The sequence below is a fragment of the Engraulis encrasicolus genome, chromosome 20, assembly GCF_034702125.1.
Source record: "Engraulis encrasicolus isolate BLACKSEA-1 chromosome 20, IST_EnEncr_1.0, whole genome shotgun sequence".
Taxonomy (NCBI): domain Eukaryota; kingdom Metazoa; phylum Chordata; class Actinopteri; order Clupeiformes; family Engraulidae; genus Engraulis; species Engraulis encrasicolus.
In genome coordinates this window covers 5,211,842-5,239,671 of record NC_085876.1, presented here as the reverse complement: position 1 = coordinate 5,239,671, position 27,830 = coordinate 5,211,842, and the positions used below count along the sequence as shown (strand labels likewise).

At 42.6% G+C, this 27,830-nt stretch overlaps 1 protein-coding gene across 4 annotated transcripts; it reads right to left on the bottom strand.

Moving 5' to 3' along the window:
- Nucleotides 1-284: 284 nt before the first annotated feature.
- On the bottom strand, nucleotides 285-16,299 carry thrap3b (thyroid hormone receptor associated protein 3b). Of its 4 annotated transcripts, none has more exons than XM_063185176.1 (11): nucleotides 16,177-16,299; nucleotides 13,284-13,437; nucleotides 11,718-12,587; nucleotides 10,081-10,686; nucleotides 9,518-9,699; nucleotides 7,593-7,704; nucleotides 7,183-7,258; nucleotides 4,699-4,871; nucleotides 3,457-3,733; nucleotides 2,913-3,062; nucleotides 285-2,375 (listed from the first exon to the last, which is right to left on the bottom strand). In XM_063185176.1, exons 2-11 carry the CDS (start codon nucleotides 13,403-13,405, stop codon nucleotides 2,127-2,129), a joined length of 2,817 nt encoding a protein of 938 aa, XP_063041246.1. In that variant the 5' UTR covers nucleotides 13,406-13,437; nucleotides 16,177-16,299; the 3' UTR covers nucleotides 285-2,126. The 4 variants fall into 4 exon arrangements, with proteins under 4 accessions (XP_063041246.1, XP_063041248.1, XP_063041247.1 ...); XM_063185178.1 differs by having other exon boundaries at nucleotides 13,284-13,433; XM_063185177.1 differs by lacking the exon at nucleotides 16,177-16,299 and adding an exon at nucleotides 15,673-16,147.
- Between the last annotated feature and the right edge of the window lie 11,531 nt (nucleotides 16,300-27,830).

Sequence of the window (27,830 nt, the reverse complement as noted above, 5' to 3'; positions counted from 1 at the left end):
TGCGCACCCCTAGTGGTACACGTACCCCTGGTTGGGAAACACTGCTGTAACATATAAATCTGGGGAGCCAGGTTCGATTCCGCCTTGAGGTCATTTCCCGTTCTTTCCCCCATACAAGAACACAAATATGTTTGTCATTGGTACTTCCCTGTATCCTCTCAAAACTGTACTATCCAAAGGCAAGAAAGACCCTAAAACGTCTTTTTTTTTTTTTAAATGAATCAAATTCTGAATTTTGCACAACTCCATTGGACAGACAAACGATAATAATAATAAAAAAAACATTAACAGAAATTGAATTTATTGAAAACAGGACGGATGTCCTACAAGCACAGAACTTTTTCCTTTTTTCCCCCAAAGTGTATTGCCATGTAGATAGCCAAGAGGTTCTTGAAAGCTGTGGATCGCTGATGACCACAAGTGCTCAAGCATCAGAGCTGGCCTGTTTCAAGTCCAGAGCACAATAGTAAGCCTGATTTATTTACAAAATATATACTTTCCATTCACTAATTTGGTCTTTTTCATGACTTCTGACTAAGTAAATAAATAATGTTTACTAGCCCAACCAGTGTAGGTTGTGCAGCCAGATTGTAATTCAAATTGGTGAATTACATGGAGAGTAGGCTATCCAGCTATTCATTTGTGAAAAGTGTAAATGTCCAAATCCCCTCAATGAATACTTACAAAATGGTGGTGGGAGTAAGTATTCATGAAAAAGATGACATTTGTGAATGGGTAGCATTCATTTTGGAAATTAACTCCTAAAACAATTGCACATCAGACATTTTAGGCTTTGTGCAAGATAAAGGTGACACACTGAAGGCTACCAGAATCCCTCAACCTCAACCCTTGAGTTGAAGGGAGACACCTGAAACTTATAAAAAGAAAACTGAAAAATGTATTTCTTTTAACTGTAAAAGACATGACTATTAGGCACCCTAAAGTTCAGTGTCTTACATAGATAGCAATTACTCTGATATACAAGCATCTTTTTTTTTTTTAAATGCACACATTGTACACATTTGAAACATTTATAATTTGTAGCAATCAGTTCCGCGCTCAGTTTTGAAGGAAACAAGAAATCAGACAGCGTTGTCGTAGTCCACACCACACCACAATCCACAGCAAAAAAAAAAATCTTCATTTATAATCGCTTAATATTTTAACTACTGAAGACAGACTAAAATGTCATCATGGGCCAAAATAATTAAAAAGAATAATGGTATGCATCATTGACAGTGAAAGCAAGGTTGACAGGGACAGTCAAATAAGAATGGCGCCTATCTGACACTGCCAGGGGGTATACAATAACTCTTTTTACGTACGAACTGGCAGTTCAGTGCATTGGTCCCGGAGAAGACAAGAAGGCAAGGCTTACGGATCCTTTCAAAAAAAAATAAAAAATACTATCAGGGAGAAGTTATTACCATAATACATTAAAAATTTTACATTTTCAAAGATTATAAACTCATTGTCCACATTTTCAACTACTGTAAGTATTTGCTTTCTTTTTTTTTTTTTTTTAACTTTTTTTTTTGAAAGGATCTGTACTTTTCCCCACCCCAGGCAGACGCATGACAAGACATTGGAAAAAAAAAATTAAACATGTAAGCACTACATTAATAAACAGCACATGTGACACAGAAATCCGTACAGTGTTTTATGTCACCTAAGGCACAAGTACTTCAACATGCCTATTTTAAGGACATAAAAATAAAAACAGAGTGGTACATAAAAGTTTTGATTATTTTCTCAAATACAACTGATCATTATGATAAAGTTTCACAGCTGAGATGGTAAGCAAAATGTACCTCCTACTGAATGCAAAGCAATGCAAATAAAACATTTATTGTAAAATGTGTAGAAGTTACATGGTGTTTTGCTTTTAAACCAACCATAACCCCCACTTTTAGAACTTCCATCTAGCAAAGGCTCCAATAGTCCACCGAAACAATTACATTCTGATGTGTTCAATACAGTGACACTACAAACAAGTGTAATTTGGGCTTCAATGGCTTGACATTTACACAATAAAAAAATGAAACATAAAAATATAACTTAACTTTGCAAATACAGGGGGCGGAGAGGAGCATAGGTGACGAGGACTGCAAACGCTAATCTCAATGTCACATTTTCGACATGGCTGCATCACCAGCCTTCTCCTCGTCCTTGTGGTTGATGTCGGAGCCATTGCTGTCGCCGAGTTCACCTTCCTCTGAGCCCTGGAACATGTCGTGGGTCCACTTGGGGCTGCTGCCTCCTCCACCGCCCTTCCGGAACACAAAGCCCCGGCCACCGCGCGGATAGGGCCCGCCACGGCCACGGCCCCGCATGTCCACCCACTTACTCTCCCTCTCTCCGTCACGGTCGTCATGCTGAGGGGAGGGGGGAAAGAGAGGGGATTGTAATATCATTGTTAAAGCCAGAGTTCTTGGTTTACCCTTTGTGCATGAACTAGTAGCCCTCTTGGGGTTTATTGACCGTGAATTTGTCAAGGTAGTGTGAAAATTAGCCTTCGGTGGCACTTACTGAGTAATGCTGCTACAGACAACCAAATGAAATAGTTAATCTTCTGGTGCCTCAGTCGGTCAAATAGAAAATGTGATCAAACTACATATCGTTTGTATGTATGTCTATGTTTTGTTTGCATAGCCTTTGCATCTAAGAATTCCGAAAGTTTCGGGGGGAGGACCCCCAGACCCCAGCTGAAATGCCATATCCCGTATTTCACTGCTTACCCTACAATACACCTCACCACACGCCACTGGTCACAGTAGCCTTCATCTGTGACAGAATTAGGCCTGCAAAACTCTTGGTGGGCTCTTTTGTGACTGGGCTGTAGGTGAGACTTCTTTGGCGGAATAATGGGACCCCCCCCCCCAAACACACACACACACGCACGTTACACTTACAAGGTAGTATTTCCTGCTTTTAGGGGTGTACTCTGGGTCCCACTCTTCTTCAGCGGGGCGCACAGGCACACCCATCTGCTGGGGGTTGCCGTTGTTACTGTTGCCAGGGTAATTGCCTCGCCCCCATCCTCTGCCTCTTATCCTTGGTTGCTGTTAACACAGAAGGACCAGATAGGGAAAGAGTCGCAGAAATTAAGTACGCTCCAGTACAGTGGTTCTCAGCCTTATTTGAACAAACACACCCCTGACCTCACCTTAAGCCTCCCAACGCCCCTTGATGATCAGAAGCCTGCCCAAATAGAATCATTCAAAAAACGGGCAGTGGTATTCACTCAACAATGTGCACCATATGTGCCATTTAAAATCCTAGAATAAGTCTGCAAATCTTTAAATTTGATCTCATCTGCAGTACTGCTCAGAAGTCTAGGCCTCAGTCTCAAAAAAGGAGCTGGCAAAACTACAAGTCGTTCAGAACAGAGCTGCTACGCTTGTCCTAGGATGTTAGTCTAGAACAGTTATCAACCTTTTTTTTTTTTATACTTACAAATCCTCCTCGACCTCCCTCAAAGACCCCGCGGCCACGTCCGTAACCTCCACGGCCACGGTCGCCACCGCCGTGACCCTCAAATTCACGTGGGACCGGCGGCGGACCCCGGTGGTCCACAGGGTACTCTCGTGGTCCACCTAGACGTGGTCTGCCGTAACCCCCTTCCTCAAGGTCCATATCTTCCCCCATGTACTCCTTTCCCCTGTAGGAGGGGGAGGGGGATGAAGAGGAGGAAGAGGAAGAGGGAGAGCGCTCTCGCTTCTTCTTATTTTTCCTACAACAGCAGAACAAACAGGACTGAGTGTTACCAGTAAGGTGGACAAGGGTTGTTGGGTGAAAAAATCAGAACGTAGTAACAGCTACAAGAAAAAGAAAAGGAAACAAAACCCTACCAAACTACTTGGATATTGACACACAACACACTGTGTAGAAAATGTGAGAGTATTAGCATGCAGGGAGCAATAGCTGAAACAACCACCACAGTATTAGGCCATGAAAACGTCTTTAATGTGTCCATCTGGATTGCCGTGTTTGACAAAAATCCAGGTTTAAACAAGTCCGACAGGTGGACAAAGATGCGTCCGTCTATGCACTGCCGCCTTGTAGACACAGGAGGGAATGACAAGATGCTAAGACGCATCTACAAATAGAGTACTACTTCATTATTCCAGCCAGCTTGGGCATGTCCATCTGTTATTTATCTACACCAGTTTGTGTAATCTTTCATTTTTTTTTGAAAATCTATACATTTTCAAGTTTGACAGTGCTCTGGTGTCAGATGTGAGGTTGCGCCCTCCTGCATAAAAACTTGAGCCCAGGTTCAGACGGTCTATGAGTTTAACTTTCACTGTAGCAGTAGGAGCCATTGCAACTTTGTTTTGGATTAGAGCCAACACAAACAACAATAACAATTTGACCAATAATGTACTTGGGGCCAGAACATGCCACACAGCAACAAACAAACATTACATGAAACCATCTATAAAAAACAGAAAAGTAAACACAGAGAGAGAACAACAGTATGCCTTGCCACTATGGGGCAAGCAGAATGTTTAAATCAACATTTACTTCATTGTAAATTATAGGGAGATTAAATACAAATAATTAATGCAACTTGTCACACCAAAGAATAGGTGGCTAGTGAGACTGAAATTCTTAATAGCCACCGGCAAGTTGTACCAGTATTTGGCCGGTGCCAATGTCAAGCCCTGGTATAGTATGTGGGTGTGTGAAACATACTTGGATTTCTTGTGGTGTTTGGAGGACTTTTCAACGGAGCGCTCCCTGCTCGGACCCCTGGAGCCACCAGAGCCCTTGCCCCCGTCCCGCTTGTGCTCTCGCTCCTTAGCGGGGTACTTCTTGCGCCTCTCAATGTCCAGACGCAGGTCGCCGCCCTCATACTTTTTACCCTCCTGAGGAAACAAGACCAGTGCAGGCAGTCTTGTTAAGGGAGACTTTACCAGAGATATGTGCACATATTTAAGTGAAAATAGCTTTAAGACATTAGCAGCGCATCACATTAATATCATAGATCTCTCACACCATATTCTTTTTGCAAATGTAGCTGATGTAGAGCAGCAAGGAGAACAGGTTACTTATCAATATTAGGAGTCACTGCAGTCCTGATGGCATATCGGAATGGAGCTACGTACAGTGACTACAAAAAGTCTATGCAGCCCTGTTGAAATGCCGGGTTTTTGTGATGTAAAAAAGATAGGTAAGACAGCTATTTCACAACTTTGTCCACCTTTACTAAAAACAATAAAATACAAAGCTTTAAAGGGAAAAAAATAGAAAATAAAGAACTTAACATCACAATTTGTGCACAGGAGATGCACTCGCAATCTGTCAGATATGGAGTGTCTTCGTTAAGTGGAGTGGTATAATATTGCCACATCAAGATTCGCAGCACTTATAGACTCCCATCCAAAAAGTCTGAGTTCTGTGTGCCAGTTGGCTAGCTGGTCTTATAGGATTCAATGTAAATGGCTAGCATGGAGGTAAAATTTGCACTGCCATACTCGGAGAGTGATTGAAAGAACAGGAGAAAGATAAAACTCAATCATTTTACTCAAGGGGAGGTGTATTATGAGCTTATTTCCAAAAATGGCAAAGTTTAAGCAAAGATTCTCTATTCTGCATTTAGATCGTCTCTGGTTTAAGGGTGTGCATATTTAAGTTTTTCATTTTCCATTTTTTCCCCTTTAAAGCTTTAGGTTTGTTTCTCAATTGCATTGTACAGATTATAGCTAATATTAAATGTAGGAAAAGTTGTGGAATTATTTCTCATTTTTTGTCATTATTTACTTGTCATTTTTTTTTACATCACAAAACAAGGGTGAACAGGGGTGTTCAGACATTTTATTGGCACTGTATGCACATTTTGTAAAGGCCATCTGACTGAATTCAGACAGGAATACTGTGCTGTGTTCCATTCCCATGCTTATATTAACATCAATAAATCCCAGTTTACATAAGAATCACTGCAATTTACATGTAAATAAAAATGATTTCTGCCCGGTCCTTACACACCTGTGTACTGGTTATTGAACAGATGGATCACACAGTGTTCAGTGTGAGCTTTTTCTGGGAAAAGGGGCTCTTATTGGTAAATGGGGCTTAAGGGGCTCTTTTTGTTTGAATGTAGTAGGCCGCATAAATTTGCATACACATACACACAATCCCAGACATGCATTGATACAAAAAAAAATAGACTCAAGGAAAAACACAATTCAGTAAGGCTAATTTAAACTTTCAGGTAAAGGAATATCCCATTTACATTTCACAAACGCAGCATGAACACACACACACGTTGTTTAAACATCAAACTTAAGTTCTAGTAGAGATTGCTAGATAAGATAGGTCTACTATCCTGTAAATGTTCTCACTGAATTCTTATCAGAAGGCCTATAAAAAGAGACTCGAACTTTGGCCCACCTTACATTTACCCAAAAAATTCAATATGGCAGGCATTTTCCAAAATTGCTTTGAGGACATTATTAAAGTGACATTGCACCATTTTGGGATTTGTGCTCATTTCCCACCTTCCCGCCAAGTTGAAATACAGTAGTAGAGTTTTACTTGTCCTGTTCTCCCAACTGTTCTGACTCTGGGGGAATGACTTGTACCAACAATGCCTGCCTGTTGAATTTTGGGACAAACTAATTGGAGTCACAGGATTTCTGATGAGAAGTACATGGACATTTTGTCAGGAAAACATGGTTATTTTATCTAGCAAATAAACAAATGGGGAGAACAACATGCTTCAAATACTTCCAAACACCACATTAGGTCCACTGAGTTTAGGCAGAATAAAAATCACTTCATTTCTTTCTCTTTCTTTCCTTAAAAAGAACAGGTTGTCAAGGAGAAATACTTACTATTGGAATGGCTTAGTAGTAGTCCAGTGAAAGGCATTTTGACACTTTCGGGTGTCAATAGTCGCTTCCTGTGATTGATTATGCCGTTTTGCACTCAGGCACATACGAACCAACCCATCTAACCATACCGCAAAGGCCAGCGGGTACAGCCCAGTTTTAACACACAGAATTGTCAGAATTATATGTTACGCATCCCCTTTAAAAGAAAAGCAAAATCTTAATATTTGGAGTTGATTGATGGTGATTTTTTTTCCATTTCTTTCCTTAATTCTGTCTTGAATAATAGGTTATTCAGTCATTTCCAAATAAAGACATTATGTCAGATGGTCAAAATTGTTGTCACCTTGTAGCTGGTCTCCTCGAATTCCTCAAACAGGTGTGCGTGCCTCTTAAAGGCACTGGGAGACACATCAATTCTCCTGGAGAAAAAGGAAAACACATTTTCAAATTACTCAGAAAAACAAACCCTCTAGATGAAGGGTTCCCAAACCTTACGATGACAAGGATACAGGTAGATTTCAGCCAAGTCCCCCGTGACGTGGGTCGTGCCACACCATTTTTTTTCTGCACAACCTTTAACAACCATATTCTTTGTCTGTGTGTCAGTACTGGGATATATAAAATAATTATGTGAATAGTACTTATGTTCAGAGATGCAATAGATTATGATGGGAATATTGTTTAGTTCATAGGTGTGTGTGTGTGTGTGTGTGTGTGTGTGTGTGTGTGTGTGTGTGTGTGCTCTGTATGAACCTGTGAATCTCTGGGCTTTTCTTTGGCTTCGTCATTTCCATCTCTGTGGCTCGTCTTTGGTACATGGCAAACCGCTCATTTAGAGTCAATCCAGAGGATCGGAAGTGTTGAGCTACACAGAAGTAGATTTCATACAAAAAATAAAAAGTCATTCACAGTAACCAGCAAATTGATCATTAGACAGTCCAATGAATATACAGTAATATTCGGATTTTATTATATGGTACGACGTCATCGGTCGAATGCTCCATTCATTTCAATGGGGCTCCCCAACGTTCGCACGTCTGATATTTGAGATAACGGACGGGTTGGTCTTTATCAGACCGCTGTCAATGGCAACAAGACTTTTCACTGCTAAAGCGACTTCTCAACAAGACTCTAATCAGCTGCTGTGATAGACAACACCTGTTGTCCTGGCTACCTGTTGCCTAGCGGTGTTCCACAATGGCACTGTTTTGTTTTGCGCAGCAACAATCTTTTGACATGAAAAATTATAATAAACTTAACATTAAATAAAGAAATGTCCCCGCCATGTGTGAATCATTTAAGTATATCCATATAATAAGCGGGTTAACGTTCGGCGAGTCGGTCGCTTTGTGGAATAGCAGCACTTCAGAGAGAACAAGACCCCTCCGCTCCGTGTCGGGGTCTAAAGATTCTCTCTGTCGTGCTGCTATTCCACAGTAGCGACCTTCTCGCCGAACGTTAACCCTTACATAAGACGCACCTGATTATTATTAGTATGCTAGCCCCATGGGCATGATGCCATTTTCACCCATGATGAATTTTCCCAAATAAAGGTCAGTGTGATGGGTAACCATCAATGAAAGTCTTGTAGTATAGACAGGAACCATACATTTTTATTATTTTTCACAAAGATGTATGGATGACGTAACTCAACCTACCAGTGACTGCAACACACTTTTGCAACCTATGCATTAAATGTTTTTGTATTTTTTTGTCAGAGCAAGAGTCAAGATATTTTACCACAGAGAAGGCCAACGAAAACAAGAAGAAATCTGAGTTTTCTGCAGGAGGGTAACTTCAGGGTCGCCCCAGGAGTGTTAAACCTAAATTGAATACTTTTAATACCTTTTTAAATGCATGTTCACATAAAATGTAATACTGTCATCGCACCCATTATTTCAATAATATTGCGCCACATTAAAGAAAGCGTGTATAAAATTTCACCACTATTACTTGTTAAGAGATTACGTCTGTTTGGAAAAAGAATGTACATTTATGGAAAATACAATTAAAACACATTTAAAGTTGCATTGTAACATCTCAGATTTATTTACTTAAACACACTCCAAAATTGAATTCCAAAGCCACTTCGAAAGCACTATTTATTTGGACATTGCATTTGGACTTTGAACAACTAATTTAATACTTTTAAGAGGTTTAATGCTGGACAACTAATTCAGACTAAGATTTCATGCTTTTTAATGCTTTTAAAGTTCATTTTTATCAGCACATGCTCAAGTTTTCAGGCAATCAATGGATCATCAGTTTAATTGGCAGACGATCAATGATTTATCAAAATTCCTTAGTTGTACTTTACCAGGCATACAGCAACAAATGTTTTGTGTCACAATGTTTTATGCACCTGTCTCTTTTCAATTACAGTGGATACATTTCTTATCTTCTGCTGGCACAAATAAGGGAATTCTATGGCAAGTTCCCTTTTCAAGGAAAGCAGATAAATACGACTTCCGGTTTTGGGCAAATAACAGTGGGGTCAAAGCAGTGTCGAATTTGTATGTCTAGGCCACCAGACGCAAGTTGTACCTGCTTCAGATGTTTGGAGGCGTCTTGATGTCACAGAAAAAAAAGTCCCATTGTGCCACTTGAAAAACAACAACAACATGCAGATGCAATTGTGTAATGTGAAACCTACGAAAGAGTGTTGAGCATTTTTTTACCTTTGATGTGGTGTACGATGGTGACGATGTGCTGAGCATAGAGCTCGGAGGGGCTACGGCGCAGCTGTGCCGCCTGGATGTGCTGGAATATAGAGCGAAACTCCTGATCCTTCTTACTGGGGTGGACCAGATCACGGGACAAACGCCGCTCTTTAGCCATGGAGCCTGAAGCGGCGCCGCTGCTAACGGGGCACAAATGGACAGCGAGTTAGAAGGTTGAACTCATTTACGCTTAAAACACCTATAAAAAAACATCTCCGCTTTCAATGCGATTTATTTCATGTGCGTTATGTACTTGAGTTTTGGTTAAAAAAAAAAAACAGAATATATATAGAAATAGAAGGATATAGCATTGAAGAAAAAAAGGAGTTGGACATAGAAAGGGTTGACAGAAGACAAGGAGAGAGTGATGGCTAAGAGAGAAGGTGAGCGATTATAATAGGCCCTATTTAGCAATGTAACCAGAAAGTAATTCAACAAAGCTACTGAAAATATGCTCATCAGTTCAGCCATTCACAATCAAGAACAAAACACACAGACTCAGATTTATCCTTGTATCATACCCTTCTCCATCGTCTTGATAGTGCTTGATGGTAAAGTTCAAGTCATCGTCTCTCTTTCCTGACGAACGGCTTGGAGGCGAATCATCCCGCCCTACGGGGAAAAGTGGGCGCGTCCGAGAACCCTCTGGTGCCGTTCTCGCAGGTACTGCCGCTGGGGAGGGTGGGCTCTGGACCCTGTTCTTCTTCTTCTCCTTCTTTTTGGCGCTACGCTCCTCCTTGCGTTGCGCCGCCTGCTTGCGGCTGTGATACAGCTCCTCCTCCATGTGCTGCAGCTCCTCCTCCACGTCTTCCGGAGGCTCCTTGTTGGTGGTGGGATAGTCGGAGTCGTCCCACTTGCCAAAGCGCTCCTCGGCAAGGACGCGGGCAGAGAGCAAGGTCTTGTTCTCGCTCTTCCTGTCGGCGGTGTTGAACTCCATGTCCAGGTCTTCATCCAGGAATGGCACATTCTTGTCTGACTTGGGGGCACCGTATCCAGGGCTGGGGTCATAGGAGGTGTACGAGGACGGGGTGGCGCGCGTTTTGACGGCCGCGTTTTCTGTGTCGGCTGATGTGGACGCGGGATCACCCTCCCGCTCAACTGTTTTCTTGCCTTGCTCAGCTAAAAACCTGGTGGATTAAGAGAAACAAGACGTTGGCGCAATTGTTCATCAATAGCAACAGTTGTATTCAGTGCATGTATGTAAATTACCATGTTATAAAGAAAAAAACATTGATTTAGCCATGATAGAATTTGTTTGGTATGTTTGGTTCGCAAAACAAATTCATGCTTAACTACTACTTGGTTTATTTCAAATGAAAGCCCTTACATCATCCAAGCCATAGCACTTTGTTCATAGTAAGTCATAGTTTAGTATAGCCCTCTTCATACTGTAAAAATGAGTGCATTTACATGCAGTTCAGTATCCCGAATATGATCAGGATATTAAGTATCCCGAATTAGCGTTTGAGCATATAAATACCTTTTCCCGACTTCAGTCCTTATTCGGGATACTAAGATATCGGGATATGCTCGGTGGAGTATGCCATCAGAAGTCGGGATACTGATGCATGTAAACACCTTATCCAGAATACGAGGGCTTCAAATAGAACGCTGTCACTGGTATCCAGGCTACACGCATTTTAACTCTGTAACGGCCAAGAATGTAGATTGGGATATAACGGTCTGTGCTTATATACACACCTTATCCCGAATATGATCATAAGTGGAAGTGAAAGCCGGGATATGCCTCATATCCGGGATAGTGAACTGCATATAAACACACAATTCTGCTGCCTTCTTGCCAAAACCAAAACACACAAACTAGGACCACAGACACACATGATTCACCTGGGATGGGGGCTGATCATACTTACAGCAGTTAACTCATCACCTCCTAAATTATGGGGATTGCAAACAACTTCCACTTAACGCATAGCACAGCGGCAACTTTTTGTAATTTGGCTTTTTGAAAGAGCAGTGTTTTTAGGCCTTCCATTTTAACCTGAATTCTTCCAAGGTTCTTTGTCACTGCGCAAAGACTAGACAAATTTGAAAAAAATGATTATACATCATCATCATACATGATTTAGACAAAAAACAGCAGAAGACAAGTAGAAAAAAGCAGAAAAAAAGTGGAGAAGCCAAATTAAATATTTACTTCTTGAAAGCAGTGGAGATGGCAGTCTTCTCTCCTGAGCGGAAGTCTGCTTTGGAGAAGAACCCAAACCCTGTGGAGGCTGAAGCGCCCCCTGATGTGGACGAGGACTTAGGAGGGCTTGGGTCAGATGGCACAGCAGTGCCGATGGTCTTCCACAGGCCTGTTGTCTTTTGGCTGGGGCCCGTCGTTGCCTCCTGAGCCCCGGGCCTTGATCCTGGACTGGTGCGCTTGGGGCTAGCCTCGTATTCAGTCAGACCCTTCCACTTGCTCCGGTCCAGTGAAACAGGGGCTTCGTTGGCTGCGTTGGCCGTTCCCGTTGCTGTGGAGACGCCAGCATCTCCCGCAGCAGCGCCTCCTCCTCCGTCCTTGCTGGCCCTGGAGCCAGAGCGCCGCTGCTCTTTTCGGTCGCGGGAGCCGCGCTTGTCTCCGCTGCCACTGCGGCGTCGGCGTGGGGAGCGGGAGGAGCGGGAGGAGGTGCTGGAGTGGCGCGAGCGGTCGGACGACGAGCGGTACGAGCGGGAGCGCGACCGCGAGCGACTGCCTGATCGGCCGCGGCCACGTGGAGAGCGGGAGCGGCCACGGCGCGGGCTGTGCTCGCGATAAGGGTCGTGCTGGCCTTGGTGATCACGGTTCTTGTAATCACCCTGCCAGTTGTTGCTGCGGTAACCATAGTTACCGGCCCCGCCGCCACGCTGAAAGCGGCGCGGGTAAAAGCCGCGGCCTCTGCCTCTGGGGTAGTAAGGGCGCCGAAAGCCACGGTTGTAGCCCCCACGGTAGCCTCCGCGGTTGTTCTGATAGTCTCGATTGGAGTAGCCCCTGTCACGGCTGTGGGACGGGGAATGAGACCTGGACCGGGATCGAGATCTGGAACTAGAGATTATCAAGGGGGGGGGGGAGAGAGAAAGAGAATGTTGGTATGAATATGTATGTAGTACTGTACTGTACGTCTGCATGTATATATACATGCGTTTATGTATGTAAGAATACTCATGCAAGAATGCTCATGCTTCCATATGCCCTTGCTTCCTGCCATCTAGGGACCACAATGGAAATAAACCTTAGGGCTTTCTTTGTGTAATCCCTGACTATTTCCTTCTTTTAAAGGGACACTGTGCAGGTAATGGTCAAAAAAGGTACTGTAACTATGCTGCTTATTGAAACTGGGCTGTCTATTGCCAAATTTGATCTTAGCATGAAAGATTACTAAGTAATAAACAAATATTTTATAGTATGGTCCAAGTACAGTCATTTTTGCAGCTAAAAATAGCTATTTTTGGACATTCAAAATGGCGGACCATGGAGAAGATCCGCCTTTTCATGTATGAAAAGTGCAATTTTTCCAGTCATAATGAATACTTAGAATTTGATGGTGGTGATAAGTATTCATGAAAAAGGTAACATTAGTGAATGGGCAGCATGAATTCTGGAAATAAACAAATAAAAATCTCACACAGTGTCCCTTTAATGTATGGTTCAGTTGCTGTCCTATGTTTTTACATCAAAATAGTAAAAAAAAAATTAATTAATTTACTCAACCAAACATTGTTTTTATGTTCAGTTGGTCACCTGTAGCGATACTTCCGGGAGCGTGAGCGACTTCTGGACCGGGACCTGGAATAGGAGCGGGACCTGGAGCGGGACGCTGACCTGGAGCGCGAGTGGGACTGGGGGTTTGGGGGTTTGGACATTGTTGTGTTTAACCGTTCCTCTTTACACCTGTCTGGAGAAAGAAGAAAGGTCAATTATACAAAAAGGGGTGACAATCCCAACAGGGTTGGGCAATGTCTTGGAATGACCAAAAAAAAACTTGTATTATTTGTTTGAAGTAACTACTTGTGTCCTCTCACAAGACACTTTCGGTTTTCGGCCAAAAGCCAATTGAGTGGCCGAATAGAAAATGAATTGAAAATGGGCATTAATTAAACTAATTTCAGTTCTATTCTAACATTTGAAGACTTCAAATACACATTGCTTTTCTTTCAAAAACATGTCAAAACATTTATTGTTAACCATAGATTTAAGCAATATTTAAAAATAGTTAAAAAAAACTTTTGATAACTTTTGACTGAAGTGTAATATTCGGTTTCGGTTTCGGTATTCGGCCAAGTGATTAATTATTATTCGGTTTCGGTTTCGGCCACAATTTTTCATGTCGGTGCACCTCTACTTTTGTCATTTTCAACTCACAAAATGTCATCAAAATCTGTGCACAACTTTTTGAATTATCCTGCTGAGAGACAGACAGACAGACAGACAGACAGACAGACAGACAAACAAACAAACCAACACGAACGAAAACAAACCTCCTTGGCGGAGGTAATGAATATCAACTTGCATTGCATCACAAACTGCCAACACGGCGAAGGTTGGAACAAGGAAGTAGTTGCTTGCTGTCGAGAGCAGAGCAGAGGCTTTGGTCGAGAGGACCAATCAGAGCGGCTGCTGCGTTTGTCTGCAAAGCTTTACAGAGACAGTATTTTTTTTTGGGAGATGAGCGCAAAGTCCCTGCACTACGCAGACAACTCTATGAGGAATCTACAAGGCATCTTAAACACTATGCAGACAATCTGGATTCTCAGCATAAATTGGGCTTAACCCTCCACCCACCTTGACCAACATATTTTTTTTGCAGTAAAGACTATCGCACTCTATGTACTACATTAAATACAAAAACAACAATAATAAAACTAATTGCCAAGAAATTTCACGGTGCACTGCTCCTACTTTTTTTTTTCATCTATGCTCCCATTGAAAAAGCTACTCATACAGTCCTGAGTGGAGCTCCAAATGTGTAGTAGAGACAATGCCTTCTGTTTCAACAAATATCCCCTATGTTTCAATACAGTTAACCGATTGCACAAGAGAGCACATGTCAGCAAATAGGCACTTGGAATGAAAATGGTGACATCTAAGGGGCAGTGACAAGAGATGGCTTCAAAAGCTGAGTAGCAAAATAAAAGAGGGGCGTATGCGCGCGCGCGTTTGTGTGTGTGTGTGTGTGTGTGTGTGTGTGTGTGTGTGTGTGTGTGTGTGTGTGTGTGCGCAAGAGGAGGTGAAAACAACAACCGAAAGAGAGAAAAGCATTGGTTTGTAAACTCATAAGCAGAAAGTGAAAGTGTTCAGAGATTGTTGAAAAGGCCACTGCTTCTATAGTTATGGGTTTAACTACAGTTATTAAATGTGGCACGTGTTTCAACCAGGAAATGAGCATATCCATGCAGATCATAAAACGCAAATGTTGACATGGGACCCGATTCATTTTTACTGGCTCTGCACAGAGCGCCGCCCCAGAGTGCAGTACCACTCGGAAAAAGTCATATTACGAACGTTATGTCCTAGAATAGAATTAGAAGTGACTTTCTTCAAGCTCAACCACCTTCCACGTCACATTAATGCAGTAGAGGAGCCCTGTGCAATCTCGAAACAGAGTTTACCTTCTCAGCCAAGATTCCTTTGATAACTAATTACTTGCTCTCCCCAACGTGACATATTGCACAATGTGCAAACGCATATAAGATCTATTAAATAATTATCAAAGGAAGTAGCAAACTAGCGATCTGGGTTGGGTTTCACCACCTCCCTTTGGTTTCATGAAAACGTACAGCTAGTTGCTAGCCAGTTAACAACTTGGGAAGCTGCCAATGGGAAGTTGCATTGAAATAATCGAAGTAGCTAACGCCATTAGCAACTAATGTTTTCGAGAAATGCACCCATGCCCTGGTTTGCTAATCGAAAGTCCTGTCCAAGGGTGACCACAGGGGTTAGCCATTTTGCACGTACTCGACACATGAAAACAAAACAAAAATCAAAACTGTAAACATCGTGTTCCAGATTAGACAATGGCTACATCTAAATATGAACACTAAATACACCAATAGAGTCTACATTTACTAACGTAGAACGAAGTTGTGGCCTAGGCCGTAGTAGCAAGCGTTAGTTGAGATTGTACACTTACCACAGGCCAGCAAGTCAATCGTCGTGGTTAGCTACCAGCAAGAGCTCTACAACTACCGTCGAGGACGTGAAATCAGGCGAATTTGGCTAACGAGCTAGCGCCTGCAAATGCGTATGCTCGGGCGAGCTTTGATCAACTGGTTTGGTTAACTGACCTGTCAGCTAATTCTAGCTTGGAAACACGACGTTGTCAATGAAAAGACGAACCTCTTCAAGGCAAAAAGCACACCATAGTACCATAAACAGTTTTGTACACAATATTACACTTAAATGTGCGTTAATATATCTCACGACAAACGTATTTGGATAAGGCTGGACACATTTTAACATTCGCTTTTTGTCGCCTAGGCAAGGGGAGTCAAATTGCATTTTCAGTTTGAGCTTCCTTCCTGGTTCCTCATTGCTAGCAGTATTGCTAAGTGACTCGATACTGCACCAGTGAAGTGATGTACCTCGTCTCTCAATAAAAAGTCACTCTAACGTCGAAATTAGGACTTATACAAACCTATATCGCAGTACCGCTGTCAGTATATTGCAACATATAGTAGTCCCACAGATTCGATGATACCGAATCGAGTGTTTACCGAATATGAATGATGCATGCGCGCATGTGCTTTGCTACGCACGATGTTGCGCCTGAATAGAGCTCGAAAGTCCCGCCCCTTAGTTCCGCGTTTCACGGGACCTAAGCTGACCATCTAACAACATGGTAGAGAGTAAATATCTTCTGATCTCAGTCATGATATGCGCTGGGCTACAAATATTCTGTTTAAAAGGCTAGATAAAGATTATTCATGAAGTATCAATGTTTTGTTCCGATGCCGTCGGCATGAAAAATGTGAAGAAACACAGCTTTCTAAAAAGTTTGGGGGTTCGTACGAAAAATTAAGCAAAAATATCAGAAACAACATATATGGACCTCGTGGCACAACTCGAAGGGGATCGAAATATCATTTTAATACCGCCATTGGATTACATGCTACGATTTTCGGCTAAAAACGCCGTTGAGGTCCCATGAAATCAGGGGAAGTGACGTCACTTTCGAGCTCTATGTGTTTCTCGTTTCCGATTGGCTACAACGGCTCCCCTGTGGCTCCCTTCTGATTGGCTTTCATTTGACGGCAAGAATGTCAACTCGCGCTCAAGACAGTTTGCAGGAGAACATTCATGTATAATTTGGCCCATCTCTTGAAACACATCTTCTCCCGAGACCCGGTAATTATATCCCCGAAACGCGGAGCGTCGGGGATGTAATGGTTTTGCGTCCGCCGCGTCCGCCGCGTCCGCCGCGTCCGCCGCGTCCGCCGCGTCCGCCGCGTCCGCCGCGTCCGCCGCGTCCGCCGCGTCCGCCGCGTCCGCCGCGTCCGCCGTCCGCGTTAGGTCTTTCGTGTTAACGTGATAACTTTTGAACGGATGGTTGGATTTGTCTCAGATTCGGTGTGAATGCTCTAGGGTGGGTTCATGAACTGATTAGCGTTTGGGGGTCAACATTTCCAAGATGGCTGAATTCAAGGTGGCCATTTTTGTTTGGCCCATAACTTCTGACCGGGTGGATGGATTTGTCCCAGATTTGGTGTGTGAATGCTCTAGGGTGGGTTCATGAACTGATTAGAGTTTGGAGGTTAACACTTTCAAGATGGCCGAATTCAAGATGGCCGAATTTTTGTTTGGTCCATAACTTCTGACCGGGTGGATGGATTTGTCCCAGATTTGGTGTGTGAATGTTCTAGGGTAGGTTCATGAACTGATTCGAGTTTGGAGGTCAACAATTTCAAGATGGCCGAATTCAAGATGGCCGAATTTTTGTTTGGCCCATTACTTCTGACCGGGTGGATGGATTTGTCCCAGATTTGGTGTGTGAATGCTCTAGGGTGGGTTCATGAACTGATTAGAGTTTGGAGGTTAACACTTTCAAGATGGCCGAATTCAAGATGGCCGAATTTTTGTTTGGTCCATAACTTCTGACCGGGTGGATGGATTTGTCCCAGATTTGGTGTGTGAATGTTCTAGGGTAGGTTCATGAACTGATTCGAGTTTGGAGGTCAACAATTTCAAGATGGCCGAATTCAAGATGGCCGAATTTTTGTTTGGCCCATTACTTATGACCGGGTGGATGGATTTGTCCCAGATTTGGTGTGTGAATGCTCTAGGGTGGGTTCATGAACTGATTACAGTTTGGAGGTTAACACTTTCAAGATGGCCGAATTCAAGATGGCTGAATTTTTGTTTGGTTCATAACTTCTGACCGGGTGGATGGATTTGTCCCAGATTTGGTGTGTGAATGTTCTAGGGTAGGTTCATGAACTGATTCGAGTTTGGAGGTCAACAATTTCAAGATGGCCGAATTCAAGATGGCCGAAATTTTGTTTGGCTCATTACGTCTGACAGGGTGGATGGATTTGTCCCAGATTTGGTGTGTGAATGCTGCAGGGTAGGTTCATGAACTGATTCGAGTTTGGAGGTCAACACCTTCAAAATGGTGGAATTTTTATTTGGCCCATAACTTCTGACTGGGTGGATTGATTTGCCCGGTAACTCCTTAATTTAATGGTTCACCATTTCAGTGAATCTACCATATCAGGTAGGCCTACAGTGTAATAACCAGTGTAACAATATTTAATACCATGAAATACTAGTGTAATACCAGTGTAAAAATAGGCAATACCAGGTACAGTGTAATAAAAGGTGTAACAATATGTAATACCATGTAATACTAGTGTAATACCAGTGTAACAATATGCAATACCATGTAATACCACTTACACACAAATAGCCTACATGATATAAGTACAAAATTGGTACATGGTGTCACACTGATATGACGTGGTATTAAATATTGTTACACTGGTTATTACACTGTACCTAATTTGCCCCGTTTTTTCCTTCATTTTCACAATAGTCATTTGGTTTTAAGCCTCTGCACGTCATTGATCTATGTATAGATATTAAATATATTTATTTTATATTTTGTATTTATCATAAACGTTCATGAAAAGGTGGACGGGAGTGGTAGGAATGATTGGGGACTGGAAGCGTCGCGTTTCGGGGATATACCTTAAGCAGTCGAAGGCGACTGCACAGGCAGTCTAGTTCATTTTGTGTCCACTGTAGTGGACATTACTTTGCTAAATGTATCTCAAACAAACTTTATGCAACCTATTTCAATCTGCAATTACTGTAAAGTAGACATTTAGGGCTTTACAGTGATGCCACATTTGGGGGTGAGGCCTGTAGAACACCTGTAATCTGCTTCCAAAACGGCCTCCATTACACTAGCCAGATTTAGGGTGCGTTCCAATATGCGACCTAGCTTCCTCCACTTGTGCTTGTGGACTCGTACAAGGAGGTAATAGGTCATGATGACTTCACTGACAACAGCATTATATTTCAATATCTTGCAAAAGCTCAATTGTAAAGTATTTAGCCCATTTGCAATTGGGAAGGTGAATGAAAAACAATCCCCAAAAAGTTGTTGTGGCTAAGCTGAAAGCTATTGTTTTCTCCACGGAGGAGGGGCCAGGAGGCGGGGCGAGGCCACAAGCACAAGTGGAGGAAGCAAGGTCGCATGTTGGAATGTACCCTTAATGGCCACAGAGGAAGTGATCATATTTTGGAAAATTTTATGATTCCATGTCTCCAAATGAATTTGTTTCATAAATGTAACACTCTAAACAAAATGCTAGTCAAGTTTCAGGATGATATTTTAATATCACTTACGGGACTTACGACTTCTCATTTTCAACCAATTTCTGAACTTCAGGGAACGGGGCTGAGTGAGGTAGAAATTATTTTTTTCAGGATTTATTTCCAAAAACTCAAACATAGAGCTGTCAAGAGATCCATGTTGCTACTCTACCACTCAAGATATGGGCTATGTCTCAAATGGCGCACTTTTGTCAGTGCACTGACAGTCAGTGCATAGTGCACACAGTGCACTGAGGTCTTTAGTGCATAGTGTCGAGGAAAAATGTGAGCACTATGCACTGTGCCCTCACTGGTGACGGCTGAGCATGCCATTAGCTTGCCAAAATATGAGTTGGCTACCGTTTACAATGCACAGCGTCTGGTGCTTGTATTTCCATGTCCTTCACCCCAAAGGACAACAATCACACATACAATACTTTGGTTTGCATGAAAAGGTTGGTGTCCCATCAACATTACTTACAGAATTAGGAGACTGTTGACCAAACTCTTCTACTGAACTGAATGCCACATTTCCTCCGTGTCATAGTCAACATGGCCGCCGTTTAGTGCGTGCAGTGTCCATCATTCAAGCACTGCATTTTTCCGCCATTGTTAGGGGATCATCCTGGCACTTTCAGTGCACTGGCTCAACTGAAATTTTCACCATGAGCGCCCTAGGCACTGAAAAACAGTGCCCGAAGTGCACAAGTGCGGCATTTGAGACACAGCCATGGTCTAAATCTGTCCACCTGTTCAGAGATTCTCTAAGCTATGAGAAAGACATCTCTCATTGGCTCCCATTATAGCCCCGTTGGCGAACGCAGCCAAGTAAAAGATGAATGGGAGCCTATTGGGCTAAATGGCTCAGCAGGGATTTGTGACGGTTCTGTTCTCTGGTTTGTAAAGATGTGTGCACATTCTGTACCTTATCATGGAAGTTGTATTAGAAGTGAAGTTAAAGGTTCCTGACATGGCTTTGTTCTCCCAAAGACGTGTTAGTTTTGTCCTGCAACACGCTAGCATTCGGCTAATACCTGCTGGCTGAGGAATCTCTGCGACTATTCACGACCAGAGCTGACAAGAGACGTACTCTGACTGATCCTAGCAGAGACATCTACGGTCACACACCTCAAAACCCCCCACCGCCGTCCAACATGTTAATTGAAGGTGCCCAAATTCTTAAGGATGAGCACAGTCATTTCCTTTACCCCATGTACACATGCCGCTTTTCCACCACCTTAAATGCAATAAATAACAGGTGTCCGCAACAATCCTAACATAACTTTAAACACATCGACATCTGAAGTCAGACTTAAAACTACAAAACAAATGGTGTAGTGCCGTAAAGTCGATTGTCACATGTTATGTCATTGCTGTAGTTGAAATAAGGGTCATTTTCACGAATCTAACACTTGACAAGATGCAAACGTGTCGGCAAATGCTTTCACTTACTCATATCTATCGAATGCGACTTCATTGTTTCCAGGGAAAAAATCACACAGGCAGATAGTTCTATGAGAAGCGTACAGCCCCATTGGCACCCATTCATTATTTAGCCTACTTGGCTGCGATGACATAGCTGCAGTGCCACTCCTGGCCACACCAGCTAGTGGTCGTTCTTGTACAATATTCCATTTTCTTTGACCTGTTCAAAGTTTAGGCTACCATACAAACAACAAGTCGGCCATCTTGAAAGTCCAGCCATCTTGAAAGTGTTGGCCTAGAGGGCGCTGTCAGCCCATTCATCCGAGTCTGCACCATAGAGGTAGAAAATAACACTAGAGAGGACACAGCACTGGGAAATGGCAGATGGAGCTTCCCAACTTCCGTAGGTAGTGTAGGTACCTTCAGGCAATGCAAGTCAATGGAGAACACGCCCACCCCTGTCAAAAAATTGACTAAAACTGTGTGAATATGACGCAACACATTAATAAAACACCAGATTTGAAATGGCAGGCTAAATATCTACTCAAATCATATGAGTCGATAAAATACATTTAAAAATCAAATAATATCTTTTATGAACATAGTTAGCAACACACTTCAACTATTGTCCTTGTATAGTGTGTTGATGGACATTTTCACATGATTAAGCCATTTTTGACAGAGGTGAGCCTCGTTTTCCGTTAATTTCCAGTTCTCTGATCTACCTAGCCTGGTGAACCAGTGCCACCCGCTGGACGGCAAAATGTTTTGTCTACGGGTGGGTCTGGCCTCGCATAATGATTCAATGAAGCCAGAATGCCAAGAATCTGGCAAACCAATTACAACGCAAAGATGTGTTTTGAATCAAAGTGGGCAGGGTTTTGAGGGAAGGTTGTTCTCATCAACACTCTTCGGATGTATATGGATCGAGGCCAGACTAAATTAGACATCCACATTTAGTCTGGTTTATCAGGCTTTATTATACGGCACTCTAGAATGGTGCAAGAGCTCCCATTCACTTTCAATGGGCGGACCCAACGTTCGGTGGTCACTACTTTTCTGTAATGCCCACCTAATAATACCCGCTGCCATTGGCAACGAGTTTGGTCACTTCAGAGATCACTCCGCAAGTAGATCGGTCATATCTTCACTGATATGTCTTGCCTTCTGATTTTTAGCAGTATGGCAGCAGCGCGATTAACGCACGCTGCTGGTGGCCCATGATGCTCCGGTAACCAACCACTTCTCAAACCTCTCAAGACGAATTGCAACAACACTAGAAGTCTCATTCAGCGATTAATTTTAACAGTTATGTCATCCTGACGAAGTTAATAATAACAGTTTTGTTAATAATAACAAAAAGGCCGAGTGGTAGCCCATCAGGATTCATCAGCAAATGTCCGAGTGTTGCCGTTCCAAGAAAGCAAACTGTCACTGTCCGCCGGCCGCTGTGGTGACATCTTTTATTAACACTAGTATTTTTTATTTTATTTCATTTTTTTATTTTTTTTACAAGTGAGGAGTTCGTTGACAGTTTCCCTTCCATGTGGCGCACAGTGCTCTGCATGTAGCAGGATCGATAATGATGGTCAGGGCGCACAGCAGTGCTTGGGTTGCTATGCTTTTTCCCCTGGAATACTGTCGCCGATTAGATAGAAATATTCCTGTTATGAACCCGAGTTTAGTAGATATCGCGCAGTGAACGAGGCAGCCTGCAAACAGTTTGAAGCGCAAGGTGGCTGTAACAAGTTATATAGAAAGTAGCCAAACTCTGTTGCTTGGTAACCTTTTTAAATTATGAGCGTTCCACGAACTATCTTTCTTTGCGCACGCTATAAAATGGCAATAAACATGTTATTTTAAACTACTGGTTAACTATTTATGCTTTCTAATGTTGGTAAAAGCCGTATAATAAGCGGGATAATGTATTGTCCACACGTGACTATCGGAAAATATTTCCCTTCGAAGCGTAATAACACCCCTCCGCCTTCGGCGTCGGGGGGTGTTATTCGCCTCGTCGGGAAAATATTTTCCTATAGTCACGTGTGGACAACACATTATCCCTTACATGATCTACCTACAGATAATAGAGCTCTTCAGCGTTGACGTCAACTTGTATGCGGCGCTTGGACTACCGGTTCCATGGCGATTTTTTACATTGCAAAACGCCATAGAGATTCAGGTTTGGCAAAAACATAAGTTGCATGCCAACAACGAACATTAGCGTGTCCCCGCATCCCTTTCTCATTAGTGGAACGGATCGTATCATCATGTTGGTGTATTCACATGTTAAATCATGACGATTTTAATTCAATATTGCTACCCCCTTTCTGATCATTAAAACTTCCGAACTACATACTTTCCTTTGGTAGCCATGGGTACGACCCTCCGTACGTACATGCCGGTGCCGCTTCTGTAGTCGCCAAAAGTTTCCGGGTTTAGCATATGGACGCAACATCGTATTTATGTCGAAGTTTGACACAAAATGATCAACCATGTCATACCTACAGCCTATTTTTAACACCCTCGACAGTTTGCGGGGGTTCGCTAAGCGCGTGCTTGCACTCGGAGCTTATTTGAAACTGGCCCTCATTCATTCCCAATGGAAGCCGGAAGCCGATACGAACCAGGAAGTCCTTAAATGCTAACATGAAAGACTACAATCTACTACATGCTTCCGCGTTACTGAAGAACTCTATGGCCGCTACAGATTGCCGTAAAAAGGGGGGCGGGGTCCTCTCTAGTGTTATTTTCTACCTCTATGGTCTGCACTCACCCGTTGGAACCTCTAGAGTTGCAGTACCACCCGGAAAAGTAGTAGAGTGGACACACTGGACTGTCTCTTTAGGTAGACTGACTTTGTAAACTGGCCTGTGGTGCAGTCCGTAAGAATTATTGTTTCTACACACTGTTGGCTACCAAAGTTCTCTGCCTCATTTTAGATGTCAACAACCCTGCGACTCTACAGAATGAAGTTTTGAGCAACTTTGAGCGTCGTTAAGCAGATGAGGTATGTGGACAAAGTTAGCGCAGAGCATCATGCTTTGACACTATTTAAGCCATTTCACACCGGATTTCCCCTTTAATGAAAATGTGCTTCAGCTCATATTGAAGTCGCCAAGCAGGAAGTTAGCTCATATCTCAATACCGACTTGTCAGATCACAACCAAATTGGACACACATGATCAACACTACCTCTAGAGGTCACATAAAAGAGTATGTGAGAATTGGCCACTGGGGGGCGCCACAATTGACAAAAACAGAGAATCTCTAAACTATGAGAACGGTGTCTACCATTGACTGCCAAATAGCCCCGTTGGCGAACGCAGCCAAGTGAAAGATGAATGGGAGCCTATTGGGCTAAATGGCTTAGCAGGGATTTCTGACGGTGCTGTTCTCTAGTTTGTAAAGATGTGTGCGCATTCTGTAAGCTTACCTTATCATGGAAATTGTATTAGAAGTGAAGTTAAAGGTTCCTTGTATGACTTTGTTCTCCCAAAGACTTGTTAGTTTTGTCCTGCAACATGCTAGCATTCGGCTAATACTTGCTGGCTGAATCTCTGAGACTATTTACGACCAGAGCTGACGACAGACGTACTCTGACTGACCCTCGCAGAGACATCTAGTGTTAGGTATACTGAGGGGGCACCTTTGTTATGTAACCTGGGGACTGGAAGGGGGGGTCACTAAATAAAAGGTACACCGATACCAACTGGATACACACATTGTGGTCTCTTCATAAATTATAATAATATTGGCACGGCCAACTGAACATCTACGGTCACACACCTCAAAACCCCCCACCACCGTCCAACATGATAATTGAAGGTGCCCAAGTTCTCAAGGATGAGCGCTGTCATTTCCTTTACCCCCTTCACACTTACCGCTTTTCCACCACCTTACATGCAATAAATAACAGGTGTCCGCAACAACCCAGACATAACTTAAACACATTGACATCTGAAGTCAGACTTAAAACTACTTGTACAAAACAAATGGCAAAGTGCCGTAAAGTCGATTGTCACGTGTTGTGTCATTGCTATAGTTTCAATAAGGGTCATTTTCAAGAATCTAATGGTGCGTTCCCCTGGATTGGGAGATGGGATGTTTCTGACCTCCTACTTGCTGAAATGCATTGGAACGCCTGTTGAAGCGGAATGTTCAAGTCGTGAGCTGGGGCAAAAGCGAAGCAAACCGACTTCGTCCCATTGGCAATTGTGATGTCATCAGAGCAATGGCAGCGCACAGTGTTAGGAATAGTTTAAGGTGCATTCCCGAGACGTAGGACCTTCCCAATAGGCAACAAGGAGTCAGCTACCTCCCACTTGAAAGCGTTCCAACCAGCAAGCTAGGTAGCTGCCTTCTGGTTGCCTACTAGGAAGCTCCTACCTCTGGGGAATGCACCATAACACTTGACAAGATGCAAAAGTGTCGGCAAATGCTTTCACTTACTCCTCTCCATTGAACGCAACTCCATTATTTCCAGGGAAAAAATTACACGGGCAGATACAATTATTAGAAGCACACAGCCCCATGGGGCACCTAAGTCACGCCCTCTACTTCCTGGTTCATGGGGCAGGGGGAGTCAAAAAATAATTACTGGGCTTGAAAATGAGTGTTTTTTTTTACACCAATCCAAACCTTGGACCTCCACCTATGCACCACCAGGGTTGGGGAGTAACGGATTACATGTAACGGCGTTACGGTAAAAGAATACAAAATCAATGTAATTGTAATCCGTTACATTACAAGCAAAAAATATGTATTCAGATTACAGTTACATTCAGTGGGAATGGGGATTACTTAACAGGATTACAATTCTTGCGAAATTGCGTCTTTGGTCCCTTTTATTTATTTAATTATTATATTAACTGATTTATTTATTCATTTATTGTTATGCCGCGGCTTGTATGTTGTGATTTTTGGTTTTTCGCCGGAATCATCACCTGTAACGTAATGACGACAGTGACAGTAGCATTCCTGACCGACCTACGTTCTCTCAGCCTTGCTTCCCTTCCCTGCTGGTGGGAGTGTTCAATAGTTCGATGTCGTTGCATCAATCACTCAGTCAAAGAAGTACAGAGCAGTCGTGAGCAATGGAGAAAAATGCATTTACCCGGTGGAAATACAATAAACATTTCATTTTCAAGGAAGACAAGGGCGCCAATATCGATGTCCAGTGCCGGTTGTGCCAACCCAAAGTCAATATCTTGTCAGCGTCGAAAGACACAACGTCTAACTTAAAGAAACACCTCCTGGTAAGACTGCTAATATTCAGCATGCATGCAACATGTGCGTCAGCACTTTCAGGTCATACATAGCCTACTCTGGAAAAAAAAAATATCATGGGATGGGGAGGCTTTTCAAAACATTGGTGTTGTCAAGCCCGTAATGTCCTTGTAGAGCCATTTCATAACAGTCAATTTTTTATTCATTTGTCTTCCCGTTACGATGAATTGGTACTGGTGTAGGGAAAGTGTAAGTCAGTTTCGAGCTAGCCATCGACTGGCTAACAAGTACAACTTGCAACTAATGATATCCATTAAACTCTGGAAAGTGTTTGCTTTCTAATTTTCTGTCCCCATAATACTCCATATAGTTTACTGTATGGACATTCGTCCAAATGCATTTCCACTCGGTGTTATTGTGCATTTAGCTTAATCCTGGAAAATATGGTGGTAGATGTAGACAAGCTAGCTGGGCGAAAGTAATCCAAAAGTAATCCAAAAGTAATCCGTTACATTACTTAAATATTGAAGTAATGGGATTACATTACTGAATACATTTTTGAAAGAGTAATTTGTAACTTTACCGGATTACATTTAAAAAGTAACTTCCCCAACCCTGTGCACCACAAATCCAAAAATAACTCATTTTCAAGCCAAGTAATCATTTTTTGACTCCCCCTTCCCCATGAACCAGGAAGTAGAGGGCGTGACTTAGGTGCCCCATTGGGACCCTTTCATTATTTACTTGGCTGCGAGAACATAGCTGCAGTGCCACTCCTGGCCACCAGCCAGTGACCATTCTCATGGGTTAGACTTTCTCTGGAAAAAACTTGTTTTGGCGAGGCCAAACAGGAAGTTAGTTCATATTTCGGCAACGCCCACAGGTATCAAAACCAAAATCATATACACGAATCCAATGCACTCTTCAACAAAATTTTGGACATGGAAAGTTGTCCGGCAATTTTGAATTTAGTAAAAAAACAATAAACATGGTGCCCTGCCCACAATTTTTTTTCCGATTGTCATAGAAATTTTTATCAGGGCATCTTCAGACTGAGATACATCTACCAATGAAAATACTGGAATGGTTGATTGAAACGTCTTCAAACAGGAGCCAGTCAAATTTGCCAACGAAGAAGCCAAACAGGAAGTGAGCTCATATCTCATATCAATCGATACACTTTATCTTAACTATAGCCAGAGGGTACACACTGTTTTTTGTCCGAATCGGCCTCTGGGGGGAGCTGCAATTATCGAAAATATGTTTTGGCCCATATAAACCCTGTTTACACCGTATAGACAGTGGGCCAAGACCCTAAAAAAACCTCTTGATGGCATTTTTTTGTTGTAAATTTGCAACCACGCTAGAAGTTACAAGAATGGACTAAGGTTTCAGAATTACTCGGTGACCAACATGAAACTTGACCTTTTAAGGTCACATTTGAAAGGAAAAAGGTAAACTATGCCATGGTCAAATAACAATTAAAAATATATAATTCGGTAGGCCCTAGCTCTTATCTTGGTAATGCTTTGACCGATCAAAACAAAAAATATTACACATGATTTGCACTACCCTCAGAGGAAGCATACTGAATATGGTGCAAATTGGTCACTGGTAGGCGTTACAATTAGCGAAAATGCTAAACATGAACTTACCTCATATCTCGATAAGATTGTGTTGTGTATGTATGAAGGGCAACTAATGCATGAAGGGAACACATGCATGGAGGGCAACGAATGCATGATGGGCAAGCATATTCCAGCATTTTCTGTGAGGAAATGCAATCTAGTTTTGAGTTGATATTTTACAGAATTAGTCATA

Coding starts and splice junctions, on each gene's coding strand:
- thrap3b (XM_063185175.1), bottom strand. CDS start 14,054: ATGCAAGTTGATATTCATTACCTCCGCCAAGGAG. Junction 7,259..7,592: donor AAAAGCCCAGAGATTCACAG/GTTCATACAGAG, acceptor CTTTTTCTCCAG/GAGAATTGATGTGTCTCCCA. Junction 2,376..2,912: donor AAAGCAGGAAATACTACCTT/GTAAGTGTAACG, acceptor CCCTCCCCTCAG/CATGACGACCGTGACGGAGA.